Source organism: Mus caroli, chromosome 11 (genome assembly GCF_900094665.2).
Source record: "Mus caroli chromosome 11, CAROLI_EIJ_v1.1, whole genome shotgun sequence".
Taxonomy (NCBI): domain Eukaryota; kingdom Metazoa; phylum Chordata; class Mammalia; order Rodentia; family Muridae; genus Mus; species Mus caroli.
In genome coordinates this window covers 58,687,395-58,704,362 of record NC_034580.1, presented here as the reverse complement: position 1 = coordinate 58,704,362, position 16,968 = coordinate 58,687,395, and the positions used below count along the sequence as shown (strand labels likewise).

The 16,968-nt window shown below is 47.5% G+C and overlaps 1 protein-coding gene across 1 annotated transcript in view; it reads left to right on the top strand.

Annotated features, from left to right (window-relative positions):
- The window catches only part of Hs3st3b1 (heparan sulfate-glucosamine 3-sulfotransferase 3B1), a 35,073-nt gene extending 18,475 nt beyond the window's left edge, over positions 1-16,598 (top strand). The window contains exon 2 of the mRNA XM_021177328.2: positions 12,635-16,598. Within this exon, the coding sequence (XP_021032987.1) occupies positions 12,635-13,253 (619 nt within the window). The 3' untranslated portion in view covers positions 13,254-16,598. The remainder of the gene's footprint in view (positions 1-12,634) is intronic.
- Positions 16,599-16,968: the final 370 nt, after the last annotated feature.

Sequence of the window (16,968 nt, the reverse complement as noted above, 5' to 3'; positions counted from 1 at the left end):
CAGATTCACTCATGGGGACATCAGCACAAAGGCAGCTGTAGGAGGAGTCTGCTATCGATCTGATAGATTGATAGCATCTGGGGGTGTGCTACACTAATACATTCTATAGGTTTTAACTGATAGTCAGGAGAATGTCAGTTTGAGTATAGAGGTGAGAGGTAAATGGCTATTAGAGTAAAGATAGCCCAAGATTGTTTCAGCTTTTAATCTGTGACAGTTCAACTTCTCACACACCAAGGTTCAAGTCAGCCAGTCTCCAATCTCCAACATAAGCGTGGCTTTTTACCGGGAACTTAGTTTCACCCTTTTGGGCTCAATCCATTGGGAGGTCACATGAGTGTTAGAGGCTTCCAGAAGTCATCTTACTAACTCATCTCCCATGGAGGACACAGTGCTTAAATGGTAGCCTGCTTTTTCTCTTGCTGCTGGTCCTGTCAGACGTCTTGACTATCTCAGCCTGCCATTGCCTGATGGATGCCTGGACATGCAACCTCATGTTAAGAACAACTGAGACAGAGCATCCTGTGACTGCTCACCAGAGCCATCTTCCTCACTGTCACTAACCATTGTGTTTTATGGGTTTGAACCAGGGGCCGTAGCTTATTACCAGCCAACACTCAAGGGCTGCTCGCTCATGCCCCACAAGTGGCCTAGATCTTCTGATCTCAGAGCACACTTGTTCTTTGCTTTTGATTGACATTCAAGCCTGGGACCTTCTTAATGTCGATGGCCTCTTAATGTAATTGTGTCACTTAATGTAATGGGAGTGGTGATACATAAACGTGACATCGTTGAGAGTTGGAGGCTGAGCCCCCGTGATAATTTATCCTTCCAGGTTGCCCTCAATTCTCTTTACATGTCTGCCCCGTGACCTTCCATTCTGTGCAGTAAGCATAGCTTGCTGCTTGCTTTTTGACGCCTTGACAGCTTTCGAGTGCTGGCTTGGTATTTTGCTGACTTCCTTACTGATCCTTATTTAGAAGATTGACATCTTTAAAATCCTCAGTGCAATTAAGTACAAAGCAAAATATGAAAGTTTGTAAGCTGTAGTAAAATATTTTGCTCTCAGACATACAGGTTTGGGTCTGGAGAGATGATGCAGCAGTTCGGAGCATGGGGTATTGTTCCAGAGGACTGAGTTCAGTTCTCATTACCCACATGCTGGCACATATCTGTAATTCCATTCCCGGGAAGGTCCAATATACCTTTCTTCCAAGGCAGGAAAGTGGTACTCAGTCATATATGCAGGCAAAACACCCAGATTAATACAATAAGAGAGAAATTAAAAAAAAAAAAACCAGATATATAGGCTGCCGATATAAAAAGAAGTTGCTGGGCTAGTTTTCAGTGAGACTTGTGCAAGGCAAATGGCTAATCTCTTGTCATTCTTAGTCCCCTTGGTAACTGTGTAACCATACTTGATTTCCTTGTTGTGTCTACTTTTGTTCCCTTGGAGTGGGAAGGGTGAGGATGCTTTCTTAGAACACAAAGGATGCTGAAGATTTTGATCTGAGGATTCACCAGTCAGGCAACACCACCATAGGCTATAGTAACCGCGACGGGACATAGTCAGATCCTGTGCGATATTTACCAATTGCTTCGGCCACCAAAGTTTTCCCCCTTTTCCTGTCCTCCAATGTGAAATATACCAGGCCAAATGGAGTCTGTAGAGATCTGTGGCTTATTCGTGGCTGACTATAACTATGAAAAAGTGAGCCTAGACAGTATGGGGAGCCATTTTCTCCTGCTGAAGGCTGACTCTGGAAGCTTCTAATCAATAGCAAAAGTGGTCTTTCCTCCCCTCCCCTCAGGGGGAGCTGTGCTGGGGTTTCCAACTGCTGTTAGCCTAAGGGTTACCACCCCCTCCCCCGTCAGCTTTAAGCCATCCAGGAAACACACTGAGAGAAGTTGGGCAAAATGAGGGGCAGCAGCTGGTCCTTGGTCCTTGTCAGCAGTGCTTCCAAGTTCACAGCTCCTGAGTTGCTGTGTTAGAAGTACTTCTTTAGTTTTTAAAAATATTCGTGGGTCCTTTAAAATCTGTGACAAGAGGATCGGACTGCATCCTCCTCATCCTTGAACCTGCCTTCCTTGGAGAGTGTCAGTGGATAAACAGAAAGGGGCTGGTGAGGGAGGGTTGCTGGCTGAGTAGAGGAGGGCGGGGCAGGGTGCTGGATTATCCATTCTCTCCTATTTAATTCCCGGGGTGGGGGTGGGGGACAGCAAGGGCTGGGGCGGGGGGGGGGGGGGGGGGAGGCAGCGCACTGATGGCTTGGATCATGACTTTTCATCAGCCTCTGGTGGACCTCTGTCTCCATACTCTTGTCTGCTGCCTCATCCTGGGTCCTGTCTCAGTTATCTTTGTGCCCTTGGTGGGCCTGAGAAGAGAGTGTATGCAGTGAGAGGGGATGCAGGGAATCAGGACTCTTAAACAAGATGTTGAACTTGAGAATCGAACCTGTGCAGTGTCTGTTTCCTTCCAGCTGTTCATCCCTCACCCCGGAGCTAGGAATCAGCAGAAGGAATGAGAGCAGACAGACCAACCTCTCCCATCCTTGAAAGACTTCTGTTGCTTTCAAAGCTCATTTACTTTCAAACTATGTTGGAGGAGGAGAAGGAGGAAGAGGAAGAAGAGGAGGAGGAACAGGAGGAGGGGGAAGAGGAGGAGGGAAAGGAGAAAGGAAGGAAGGAAGGAAGAAAGGAAGGAAGGAAGTTAAGTAAATGGAAGGACAAACATTTCTGTTTCACAGAAGTGAAAAAAAAAATAGCCAGCCAGACCTGGACCACTTTTCTTTCAAACTAAACAGCTTATAGTCAGGTGCCTAGGTTAAGGCATATTTGACACTGGACTCTCCCAGATTATGTATCCTGAGGTCTGTGCTACGCCCCCGAGGAGCATCTTGTAAGTGTTCACCATCAAGTGCAGATGGTTCCTGCTTATCCTTCACGGGCTCTTGCCAACTTAATGCTGGCTACAGGGGAAGGTAATTGTAAGGGTTGCTTTACACAACCTGCAAGCTGATCTGTTAATTCTACTAAAAAGTTAGTGTGTTGTTGTTGTTGTTGTTGCTTATGTGTAGGTGCCCGCATGCTCCTGCTTGTGTTGTTGTGAAGACAACATCTGGGACTTAGTTCTCTCCTTCTACCTTCCGCTCTGGGAACCAAACTCAGGTCATGGAGTTTGGGGGCAAATGCTTTCACCTTCTGAGTGGTTTCACTGGTTCAAATGTAGTTATTTGTATTCATTGGAAAAACTGAGTCCAAGGCTTGGTATGGTTGGTTCAAGGTCCCAGTCTGATGCAAGGCAGGATGGGAACAGAAGTCCAGGCTTTCTTAGGCTCGTGGGCCACTGTGTAGAGAATGGCTTTCTAACCCTCCCTGAATTTTTGGAGACAGATGGGGTGGGGTCTTACTCAGCATTTTCCATTGGCTCTTGAGTGAGTCTGCGCTCGCGCGCACACACGCACACACACACACACACACACACACACACACACACACACACACCACAGGAAACTGCCTAAGCCTGGATCCAGTATGAAGGTGAAGGCACAGGGCTGGATCTGCACTCCTGACTCTTGGGACCAATCATCGTGTGGTGGGACTCTACAAGTAGGATTCTGGATCATTCAGTTTTTTTCTGGAACTCCAGCTGCCTTCTCCACTGTCTGGGCCTCTTTTTTTTGCTTTTGCTTCTGCTTTCTACAAAGACTGCCTGCCAGAAAAACTTCTGCCTTTCTAATGATTTTAAGGTCTCTTTTCTTTTCCAGGAAACGGGGGCACAGATCCCTCAAATTTCGCAAGATTTGTCCTTCTCAGGCCTTGGTGAGGCGCAGTAAGCTGAAGCAGGGAGCTTGGAGCTGGAACACAAAAGCCCATTAGCTTTTCACTCCCCCTCCAAGGCCCAGCCCCTTCCCGGAACAGGAACCACCCCCTTTGTGAGCAGGGCCTAAGACCCAGGCAAAGGCCTGGAGGAGAGGGGGCTCCAGCTGCCTGGGCAGTGAGATGCTCATTCGCTCCCCACCCCCCAGCATTGAAAAGCTTTTATTTTCAGAGCAGCATTGAAACTCCAGGACAATGGAGGCCAAATCCTTGGGCAGCGGTTGGGGCCAGGATGGGGGGAGGCAGCCTTTGTCATGTCTCTTCTTTCCAACCCATTACCTTAAAAAAGAAAAAGAAAGAAAGAAAGAATGAAAAGAGAAAGGACCGAAAGGACCCATGAACTCTTTAAGAATCGTGACATCACTTCCGCCAGACCTGAAATCTAGACTATTTACAGTTTCATTTGAAATTAGTTTAAACTCTCCCAAAGGAGTGCTTTGATATGCAAACATCTCCCCAAAGGGAGACAGTTACTTATGGAGATGTGGCCCTTTGAAGGGGCTCAGTGTTGGTGGGCTCCAGACCTCTGAGGAAGTGAGAAGGCCCAGATGAAGGCCCACACTGACAACTGATAGCACCGTCCTCCTCTACCAAATGGAGTCCCCTGGGAAGAAGGAGGAGTGTGCCATAAAGGAGAAGCGATCTCGGTTCCGCTTAAACTTTTCGCTCTCCCAGCCTGCAGTCCCAGCGCACACAGGCTAACTCCCAGCTCCGCTTCTTTTCCCAGCCCCAGCTGCGGCTGCGAACTGTCTTCCTACAGAAGGGGACAAGGGAGGAACTGCTGTTCGCTCACTCCTGACTCACTGTGACTTACCGCATCACCAGGTGCAAACACAGCAGAGAATTTGGGGTTGCCAGGCAGGCTTTCAGTGGGTTTTAGCGCGCATGCCTGCTACTGCGCATGCCTGCACAGCCTGTGATGAAGACTCGACTGCCTTGGTGCACTGTGTCTGCCTGGAGCTCCAGTTGCCTGCTGCTGCCCAAACACTCCTGCTCGGTTGGCAGCTGTTAGGGCTTTCGGTAGCTTACCCCAGTAAAGGGAAGTTAAGTTACAGGGGCTGTGCCTGCTTTTGTCACTGACCTGCTACAAGCCTAAAGACAATAAGGGCCCAGGGACCATGATACAAAACCTCTGGGATAATGAGCCAAGCGACCCTTTCTTCCCTGGAAGTGGTTTCTCTCAGGTAATTGTCACAGCAATGGAAAGCTGGCTAGGATTTCCCATACCCCACTGTTAGTGTCCTAGGAGGGCTTCCTGCCCTGGGACACACCCCACCTACTCATCCCTCCCTCCCTAGATCGCAGTACAGTTTCAACTCCACTACTAGTGTTTATGAGTTTACCAAATGCTATTTAAAAAAAAAAAAAAAAAGACACTTGGTTTACTTTCCCCCATTGGATGGCAGCTTCCTCATTGCTGAGACCTGCCCGTGACTGTACAGATTCCAAGGAGCTGTTTTTTTTTTCCTTTGGGCCACAATCTTCCTAGAAACCTTGGTTCTTCTGTCCCGTGACTGAATTGTCAGAGGCTTCTGGGAAATGCTACAGCTGGTGGGTCATCACAGTTTCCTGGCCTGGGCCTTGAGTTTTTGGTCAGTATTGTGGAACCAAAGGGGCAGAACCATTTAGCTTCTTCTGCAGGCTAATTTAACAGATGTGAAATCTAAGGCCTGAGAATTTGGGAATATAGCCAAGGGGTCATGCCGATTGGAAGTGAAGAGACTCACATCACAACTTAATTTCAATGCTTCCGAAACGATACCTATTTAACGAAATCTCTAAGTATTGAGTGACTGTTTTCTCATTTTACCCGTATTTTCCCTGGAATGGCATCAAAACAAGGACTTGTCAGCCTTTGGCCCTGTATTAGGGGAGGTGCCAAGCCTTGGTGGCCAAGGGCAACAGAGGGAGCTTGGGTGCGTCAGGGCTGCTCTGTCCTGATTGTAATGGTGGCGTTTCAACTGTGCACCTGCCGCTGTGCTTAGTCCTGGGCATGAATGTAAGTTTAAAGTGTAAAACTTTTAAAAGAAGAAAAAATTCCCTTTGGCATTCAGAAAACATGGAGTATTTCCATGACTTGGTAGAAAGTGATCATCTATGGAAGTGGAAGAGGGCTTCATAGCCCCTGATTGCTCAGCTCCTCTCTGTAGACTGCAGACTGAAGACCAGACCTCCCCACACCAGCCTTGTCTCTCTCTGAATTTCATTAATGCCGCACATCAGCTGTTTTGTGTGACTGTTGCTGTGTTGAGCTACAGCGAGGGGGTTGCACACCCATTTTAATAATCTTCCTTTTCGCCGCATTGTTATCCCATTCAAATAGTAAATTCAGTTGCTGGATGGTCAGACTCTGGGTGTTGCTAAAGGGGGTGGGATGAGAACAAAGAAAGAAAAGCAGGGCAGTGTTTGGAACCAGGGAAATCAGAGGCTGTGTGGAACTCCTCTGGTCCATTCCTCATTTTTTATTCCCCCCGGCTTCGGTTTTTAACCACCTACTCCCAACAGAGCTTAGGAGTTCTACTAGGGCTGGGGATGTTGCTAGTGAACTGGGAACCTCTTCCCCGGGAAACGTGGCAGCAGTGATAGACTCCACTTTTATACTGAGTTCTCCAGACTTCAGACAAAGGCACGGAGGAGTTGATACCCTGACCCCAGGCTGGTCATTACCTTTCTCTTCCTGCCTGGATAATAGAGAGGAAGACCCAAGTCTGGCCATGCAGGCCTGTAAATGCAGTGGCTTTGGAAGCTGAGGCAGGAGGATCACGAGTTCAAGACAAGACTGGAAGACTTGTGTCTGTATCAAAATAAAAAGAGGATTTAGAGTACAGGTCAGTGATGAGAACTTAACCTAGCATAGGCAAGATCCTGGGCTCAGGGTCTAACATCTAACATCACCACCAACAGAGGGACAGTGGAACCAGCTCAACAGCCTTTCCTCCCTCATCTCTCTCTCCTTTTTGGTGGGCTGCTGTACTGGCCTCCTACTGGAAACAGTTTTCCTGCCTCTGCTACCCAAGTACTGGGATTCTAGGCATGTGCCACGATGCCCAGCTCTGGTAGCTAATTCCTGCATTCATTTGAATACTGTGGAACTTAAAAAAAAATACAGGGTTCAAGCCACCAGCTCTGAGCAAAGCAAGAAGCGCTGCAATGGAGAGTTTGTTCTTTCTTCAGTTTGGCACTGTGTGAGCCGACTCTGGGCAATGGAAAGAGACATACCCGTTGGTTTCTCTTGGTCCCACGAATAAGGATGTACTTCGTTGGCTGCAGTTTTAGTTTGCCTCATTATAATTTACTCATAGTCAGATCTGTGTGTCGGAGAGAGGGAGAGGGAGAGAGGAGAGAGCACTGTTGAAGACAGAACACCCTTCACTTCTGTTTGCAGTAAGCCGCACTGTATTTGTCTGTTCTTGTCTGAGACCTTGTCTGACCACCAGGAGCACAATCTCATTCTTGTGAGTTACAATGGGAGCTGAGAGAGTGTGGCCTGCCCTCCGTTCTCCTGACCTCTAGGACTTGGACTCAAATAGTCTTAGACTCACCAAATGACTTGTATTTCTGCTCACAATATTGTGTCCTATGCACACTTAGAAAACAAGATTTATTTCACTTTATATGTGTGTGTCCACAGAGGCTAGAAGAATGCATTGGATCTCTTAAAGCTGGAATTACAGGCAGTTGAGAGCTGCCTCCTGGTGCAGGCGGTGGGACTCAAACTCAGTCCTCTCCAGGACATCGCACACTCTGGACTACTGAATTGTCCGTCTCCCCAGCCTCCTCTCCCCACATATTTTTTTTTGACGACAGGATCATATGATAAACCCAGATAGGCCTGGAATTCACTATGGAGCTGAAGCAGGCCTCAGGCTGTAGGTCCTGGGTGTGTGCCTCCCTCTTAACCTTCATAGTAGCTCTAAAATCCACGCAGCACCTCTGTTTAGGTGCAAATGCCAATGGGGGAGGGGAATAACCCAACGTGCAAGATAGAGTCCAAGGCCAAGGATGCCCCATCCTGTCTGCACAGGAGAATCATTAAAGAGTCCTGTGCTGGAGCCATGCCCAGGCAGGGCCTGGTTCATTCAGTCTGTCTGGGTGGAGCCCAGACATTTAGTCCTTGTTAAACCACCCTCCATGGTTCTAATGTGCACCCAGAGGTAAACTTGGCCAGCAGTGAGATACACATGACTTTCTTGTAAATATTCCCACAAGGTCAAAGGCCTCCATGACCCTCTAAGCCCAGCTGGCTTGCAGAGTGCTGCTTTTGAGATCTAGCTCTTTTTAGGCATCCGGTGTTCCTGGAAGTTCATGGGCATTTCTAGGCCCTAAGATATGGTGACATGCCTCCCTCACTCTGCAGGTTTCACCAGATGAGCGAATCCTTTCTGCTCTCTGTCACTTCTGTTTCTGTTCTGTGGTTCCCAGACAGTGTCTCTCAGGCCATCCTAAGGGACCTTTGCATCTGTGATCTATGTATGAGTGAGTAGTGTCTCTTTTTCTTAGCCTTGAACTGAGATAGCCTGTGCCTTCAGCTTCCCAAGCACTTATTCACGATGTGTGCCAGGTGTTTGTGCTCTCGGAGTGTATTTTCCCACCTAGGTGACAAAGAGGAGAGGAGGGGCTGAGCCAGTGGTGCAGGAGGACAGGGGCTGTCTGGACTCATTGGTGATTTTCCAAGCACCGTAAATTGCAGGTAACAATGGGAATATGTGAACCAAAGAGGCTTTTTTTGTTTCGAAATCTGACTCCTATTTGAGCAATTATGATCAGCAGTGATCTGATTGGGACTTAAGTATCTACCATTAAGATCATAATCTCTGAGCTAGAGGTATTTAACCTGTGAGCACACAGGTGTCTAAAGAAAGACATGCTAAGCTCTGTGCACTCTTCGACTTGCTCAGACACAGGGATCGCTGAAAAGGAGACATCCCAATGGGTGGGAAGGGATGCACCAGAGGTCTCAGCTCTGTGACCTGGGCATCACCCTCTCTGCTTTCGACTCAGCTTCTTCATCAGTAAATTGGGGATTACATACCTACCTCAAAGGCCTGTGGCGAGGGATTAAATCAGATAATGCATGTGAAAGTTCCTTTGTGAGCCTCCAAAGCACAGTATAATTATTAGCTGTGACTATCCATTTGAAAAACTGGCTTTCGTAATGAACAGCTCAATTACCCCATGGGATGTGCTTTTGTGGGGGCCAACTTGGGGCCGCAGCCGCCTCTGAGATGTCTGGGATGGGCAGGCAGCCTGCTCAAGAGGGAAGGTCTTGCCCTTGCCTGCAAGCTTGTCCTTTCTCCTCTGACCCTACTGTTGAGCTCAGAAAAGTTATGGAGTGTGTGTGTGTGTGTGTGTGTGTGTGTGTAATGCCTGGAAAGCCAAACTTGGTTTTGGAACCTGCTGATGGGATTGGGGTGACGGGAATGGACAGCTCTAAGTAGAAGGAAGGGACTAATCTGCAAGCACCTGGAAAGTTCCATGCAAGGAGTTCTGTATATTCTTAGATGGTGCTGTTCCCTTGCTTGGTGAGACAAAGGTTCAGTGCTTGACCAAATTTGAGTCAGGCCTCTGAGCCTTCACTTACCTGTTGCTGGGTATGTTGGAGATCAATGCCTGGTCTTTCAGATCTCAGAGCCTGATAGAGATTTGAAGTCTGAAGTCTACAGAGGGGGTTCTGGAGGCTTTTAGTGGTGGAGAAGACAGAGACACATCCCTGACTACCTACTACCTGCATCCAGCTCAGTGGAGACAGCAGCCTCAGATTCTCACAGTCTCCAGAAGTAGGGATTGAGTCTCACGGTCTCAGAAGTAGGTCCCCTGGCTCCGTGATTTCAGCAGCTGTCAAAGTCCTGTAGCTCGAGGAGTGTCCTATTTGGTATGTCTGGAGACAGGGTTTCCCCCAGTCAATGCTAGAGCTATAATGCTCTAGCAAAGTAGCAAGTGTTTGGGCACAGTAAGTACTTATGACTTTGGGACTTTGTAACATATCTACCGTTCCTTTTTACTGGTCATGTGTGGCTTCTGATTCACAAATGACTTGATATTTTTATTCAGTTACCGCCAGACCCTCTTTAGGGATGCTGGGATTGAAAGAAGGCTGTGGAGCCAGGCACACTGAGATCAGGTCCTTGTGTCTATTGCCCTCTGTGGAAAGAGCTGTTTGAGTGACCAGTGCTCTGGGTGAAGAGACTCTTGCTCTGTCTTGCCAAGATCTTGGCAGAAGGTGCTGGGTACCATTTTCCAGGTGCCCGTAAGGTACTGATCCAGGCACCAAGATCAGCTTCCCAGTTTCCTAAAACCTTATCAGAGCAGACACCATCCTTGCTGTCTGTGTTCAGCTGAGGAAAATGTCAAACAGATGGGCAGGTCATCCATTCAGGGCTACGCACACTATAATACATACTGGTCTTGAGAGCTACACCTGGCAGATAGACTTCAAAGTCTATGTTAAGTCAAAGTGAATCTCTGAAGACAGACATCCTCTTCTCTACACCCATTCCCAGTGGCTGTAGCCACCTGGGGTTGGGGGACTGGATTGCCTCTTAACATGGCCATATTGCTTTTATTTTGAGTCTGAATTTCTTATAAGCTGCCCAGTTGCAGAGAGCTCAGCACAGAGAAGAAACCCAGCCGGTGTCTGAGCTGACCCGTTTTCCAGAGACATGCTAAGTAAGCTGAGAGCTGGAACTCCTTAATCCTTGATTACCTTAGCCTGATGGCCCCGCTGCTACCGTATACTAAGTGAACAAAGTGGGTTAATCTGGCTTTAGCACCCAGCGGGCCTGTGAGGAGCTTCCTCTAAGCCAGGCGAAGTGTGCTTGTGTGCCACTCTCAGTGGGCTTGTCTTGGAACGAGCTGCCCCCTCCAGGAAACCAAACTTTCTGTCTTGTGTAATAAAGTTATGTTGTCACTTCTAAAAAATGTGCTCTGATTACCGCCTCAGGCAACATGATGGCTCGAAATTAGACCTGTGGAATGTTCTACTGAGAAGGGTATATTTACCAAAACAGCAACAGCAACAACAAAAAGATGTGACAGCTGTCTCTCTTTTTATTTCAGCTTTGTGCTCTGGCAAAAATCAGTCAGATAGTACCTACTTCTTTAATGCTTAACTTTTAATATTTAATTCTTTTATATAGTGAAACTGTTAAGAATCATATACCCGAGATAATAACGAAGACAGAGTGATGTTATCAGACACGCATCAGTCATGCCTGCTCTAAGCCTATTGATCACTGACGGTTTAGATTTTCGTGAAACCCCCATGAGGTAGCTATTACTTTCTCCAGATGACGAGAAGGTACCCCCCTAGCCCCCAAATCAAGGTAACAAGCCACAGGGCCAGGAAGGAGGAGTTGACTAGGCCAGACCTCCAGAACCACATCCTTCCAAGTGTTACGCTAAAGCACTGTGGCTCTGAAATACTCCTTTAGTTCTCCAGGAACTCAGCAGAGAGATGGAATTATTCTGCTTTTGCACATTCGGGTGCCAAAGCTCAGAGATGTTAAATAGCGCATCTTCTGGTCACACAGCTGTAGAGAGGGATTCCCAGTCCAGTCCACTCCTACTGTGAGATGCCAGGGAAACACTGTTAGCAGCATGCGTGTGCGTGCACGTGCATGCGTGTACACATGGCTTCTGCCTTCATGGAGCCTTTTTAGAACTATCCATACATCTGGACACCTCATTGTAGTAGGATGTGTCACTCAGATCCTCTCTCCATGTCCTTCAGTTTGTCAACCGCAGAGATGTTGCAGAACCTTAACTCTGAGGCATGTCTGTATGTCATATTCACATTCTTGTCTGCCACCCCCACCCGCAGCCCCACCCCACCCAAGGTTTCCTGATTCTGTTTCTCCCATGTTTCCCTTTGCTGGTCTTTGCCTGGTACTGTTTCTGCTTCCTAGAGCTTCTTTATCCAGTTTACTGAGGGTGGCCTCACATGGACTGACAGGCCCCCACTTACCCACAGGGTCACAGCAGTCATCCCACAGGCACGGAACAGAATCTCTGGAATAGCACAAACTCCTACAAATGGCTTCTACTCCACCGGCCTTCTGTTTTCACATCTTGTAGTCAAGGTGCCTCCCCACACCACTGATTAATGTAGTCAACATGACTGTCATTTACCAATGACCAAAAAACCCAGACCAAACCCCATGGCCTTATAGTGACTGTTTTTGGTAAAATTTTATCAGCTGGTAGATATCTTGAAATGAGTTTGCCCTAATGGAATCTAAGATATTTTCGGAAGCTCCCGCACACACACAATGTTTGAGAGTTTAGTTTCACTTGGTATGTTTCTGTTTGTGCCCATTTTGTGTAGCTTTTAGGTAATGACTGCTCGGTTGCTTTTTGAACATTTTGTCAAGTCACATTTCTGGTGCCCGAGACCATTTGGGCTTGGTGGACATGGGAAGGACAGGGAACCTGAGTTCGCGGTGCCATTTCTGAGCAAAGACCCAGTCAGGGCTGTGTGGGGCCATGTGACACTTAGGGAGTTTTAGGGAGAGATAACGCCTACACCAGCGCTCTTCTGCCTACGAGGAAGGAGATTCAGCTGGGAGCTATTTGGCCTTCAAGTCAGGGTGTGGGGTGCAGAGTATTAATGCACCCTAACTCTAAAATCCTGTTGCATTTTTTTGTTAAAAAAAAAAGGCCTCACTAATAAGAGGGAACCGAGTTATATGTGATATTGAGCACAGAAGCTAAAGAAGCGCCACTTTCTAACTCCAGATTGCTTCTTTGCCTTCGGCAGGGACCTGATGCCCAGAACCCTCGAGGGACAGATCACCATGGAGAAGACGCCCAGCTACTTTGTGACCCGGGAGGCACCTGCGCGCATCTCGGCCATGTCCAAGGACACAAAGCTCATCGTGGTGGTGCGCGACCCGGTGACCAGGGCCATCTCGGACTACACGCAGACGCTGTCCAAGCGGCCGGACATCCCCAGCTTCGAGAGCCTGACGTTCCGCAACCGCAGCGCGGGCCTCATAGACACGTCCTGGAGCGCCATCCAGATCGGCCTGTACGCCAAGCACCTGGAGCCCTGGCTGCGCCACTTCCCGCTCGGCCAGATGCTCTTCGTGAGCGGGGAGCGGCTGGTCAGCGACCCGGCCGGTGAGCTGCGCCGCGTGCAGGATTTCCTGGGCCTCAAGCGCATCATCACCGACAAGCACTTCTACTTCAACCAGACCAAGGGCTTCCCGTGCCTCAAGAAGGCGGAGGGCAGCGGCAAGCCGCACTGCCTGGGCAAGACTAAGGGCCGCGCGCACCCCACCATCGCGCGCGAGGTGCTGCGGCAGCTGCGTGACTTTTACCGGCCCTTCAACCGCAAGTTCTACCAGATGACCGGCCGCGACTTCGGCTGGGACTGAGTCTCCCCTCACAGCTTATCTATTGAGAGAGAGTATATGTATGTAAAATGTACAGAAATCTATTTTATAATAATTTATTTTTAATTCACGAGCAATTAATTCACTAAGCTGCCTAGCCACAATCTGCAGAGAGTTCGAATCACGGTCTGTTAACATTCCAAAGTGTTTAACTCCGATGTTTTGTTCTGTCCCTCACAATCGATGGTGCTTCCACGTTCTCTTCCCCCTCTCCCCACTGTATTTAAGAAGAAGAAGAAAAGCACAACTTGAGAATTTTTGTTACGGGTATTCAGCCTTCAGTCACCTTGGGTCTTCCACCTGCTATCTCCTTGGGTCTTGGCTGCCTCAGCTGGGTGTGGTATTTTCTTGTCTGGATACCCTCCCGGAAGCACTGAGCTGCCTCAGTGTGCTGTAGTCGGAAGGTGGAAGTTCACTTAAGCAGTTCGTTACCCTCAGTGACGTAGCACCAAGGTGCATTTCTCCCGCCTCCCTTACAGGGATGTCCTTATGAGCCTGACTCTCCTCCTCTTCTACCCTCTGTCCATTATTCAGCTGGAAGTGTGTGCAAACACTTGATCCCTTTCCCAGGTCCCATGAGTCAGAGGCTTGGGTGCTGCTTTAAAAAAAAAAAAGTGACATCTCCTTTGCATAAGAGGGTGCCACACTCCTTTCTTCAGTCAGACAGTCATGCTATGACACACCAAAGACTCTCCCAGGATTCCATACATAGGCAGCGGCACAAACCTAGGATGCTGGATGTTGAGGCCCACAGGGGCCAGATGTACCTCTTGACATGCAGCATTTATAGAGGTGTTGCTCTGTGTAGACCAACCTAGTGTTGGGCAGGAAGCTCATGGCCTCAGTAGAGAGATCTGGCAAGCAGCCCAGCAGAGGAAGAGGGTGCCCAGCATTACAGACAAAAGCCTCTGGGTTCTTAGCCCATCCCAGAGATTATGACATGGTCTGTAGGCAGTGTCCACAGCAGGCTTTGAAGGATGGACCTATTGGGCCTAGGCTGGGAAAGCTGGCTGCTCGCAGTACTCGAGTCTGACTCTTGTGCAGCGTCCTCTGAGGTAGTGGAGTTTTAGCAGAGAAGTCCCCAGCTTTGCTGCTAATATGTAGATGGTACTCCCTGTGCCTCTGTGTTGGGAGGACACTGGAGGGTCCTTTGGCTAGTTAGTGGCAGTTGGATAACTGTACTTAGATGACATCATGATTCAGTTAATCTTCAGTTTCTTAAACCAGAAGGCTTCTACCCCCAAAAGGATTGGTGTCTGAGTTAGACTTTCATCAAGAATGAGTAGATGGTTGAAATGACTGCATTGTGAACTTTGCAGAGGATTTTTTTTTTTTTTTGATACTTTTTGGGCTAACTTGACGGGATAAGCAAAGTTACATGGAAAGAGAAGATATACTGTCTTTAGAAACTAGTGAGAGAGGTGTCTCTAAGGATATTTTGATAACCAAGTTTGTGGTTTTCTACAAGTTATAGCCCAGCTTGAATTAGCTCATTCTGGGCCACAAAATGGTCCCTGGGCTATATTCATCCTTTAGATGTTACACCTATTTCTTCCCTCTTTTCTTTTTGCTTCTGCAGAGCTGGGGGTAGAATCCTGGGCCTATTGCATACTAGGCAAACACTGAGCCACATTCCCCAGCCCATTTCACAGTCGTTTGCTCATTTTCTTCTGTCCATACTTAGTATGGTGCACATTGAAGCTAACCCCACACTGCCAGCAGAATTCCCTGGCTGGCAGCTGTGTGGAGACCCCTGCACGCAAGGTGCTCACCCGCCTGTGCTCCTACTGTGCAGAAGGCTGCTTGCCATCAGAACAAGGGTCACTCCCCTCACATACAGCAGAATCTTGCTCACAGCCAGAGGCAGTTGTCAAAGGCCTTCAACCAAGGCTTGCTGGCTGCTCCCGGAGTCTGATGTGACTCATGAAGTAGAAAAAGCAAAAAGAGTTCAGAGAATGGTACATAGCCAAGTGGGGGGAGGGAGGGGAGAGATGTGTGAGCCCTCCTGCTCTCTTCCCAAGCTGGACACCTTTAATTTTTTTTTTAATTAAGTTGTTTATTTTTTTAATTATTATTATTATTTTGCTTGAGAATATAACAAAAACAAGACATACTGAGGTAGAAGGAAGTCATTTAGTCATGAGCACTGAAGTGAGTTAGGAGTCTGTTCTGGGTCAAATCCTTGGATCTGAGCAGATGTCGATAATTAGTGGTGATGGAGCAGGGTGAGATTTTCAGTGTTAGTCAAATAAATCAAACAACATGTGCACCTCTTTGGTCAGGCCCCACTGCTTGTAGTCCCTGGATGATCGGATGCTGCATCTGCCCAAGATGCCGCTCCATCATCATGTGATAGTCGTTAAACACAGGGCCTCTTCTCGGAGGAGTTAGGGAACATGGAGAATTAAGCCTTAGGTCTGTCTCTTCCTGCACTGGCCATCTGCAAGCCCACTGAGTGTCACTTCTGAGCTGCTAGGCTGCTAGGAGACAGACACCAGTTCCTGTCCTGGCAGTTTGTCCTGCTAGGAGACAGACACCAGTTCATGTCCTGGCAGTTTGTCCTGCTACGTGTTTGGTATTTTTTCCCCCAGTTTATAGAAAAGCTATGGCATATTCCTGGTGTACTTTATTTCTGAAAAGTTTCATTTCTTTCCTTGTTTGAAAACAAAAAAGTACACCCCCACCCCCCGTGTTTGTTTGTTTTTTAAATTCCTATCCATGGAAAGCCTTCTCTCTGGGGATGTTTGCATGTAGGTCTGTGTTCGTTTACTCTAGCATTTACAAAGGTAACTTCAGGCAGAGTGACTATGGAATAAAGTCTTCATTGAGTGGTGGAGAGATGGGGGGTGGGCTCTTTGGGAGTCCTTCCCAGTGACAGATGCACTTCAGTCTTTGGGAGAAACCCAGGTGTAGATCATGCCTGACTGCTCTCCTAAGAACGGGAAATGGAGGCTCCAACAAGTCAGTGAGAATCAGAGGTGTTGATGTGGGCGCCGGGGGTCAGTTCTCTTTTCAGTTTTCCATATAAATGGTTAATGAATTTTGAAGGTGTGGTTAGTTTTTTATTTCATTTTTATAACATTAATTTATGACTTGAGTTTCATTCAGCCCAGTAATCAAAAGTGCTGTGCAAATTCTCGCAGTATGTCTTCTATAACGTGGATGTTAGAATAGCCAATATGTACAAAAAAAAGAATTAAATCAAGTATTTTGTCCTATGTATAACACAAATTAATTTTACACAGAGAAAGATGTTTCTAGGAAAATGAAATTCTGGTAATTCATACTTTTTCTTTGTATGAACAAATAAAATATATTTTACCAACATGTGAGTATGTTCCTATTTTGCTGTGTACATCGATTGGAAAATTTAATATTGATATTTTTATATTTTGAAATATCTATTGATATTTTTCAATAACTTGTCAGGTGTGGGCATGTTTACACACTGTCAAAGGCAGGTAGATTTTTTTTGGGGAGGGGGAACTTCTTTGTTGTTTGTGTTTTTGAGACAGTCTTACACTGTAGCCTAGGCTGGCTTCAAACTAACAGCGTTCCTGTGTCAGTCTCCTGAGTGCTGGAATTACAGGCTCTGCTGATTTTTCAGCCTAATTTGTTATTACATTAAAATAACTCTGTTTAGGGTGTGTGTGTGCACATGTGTGTGCTGTGTGTGTGTGTGTGTGCCTGCAATATC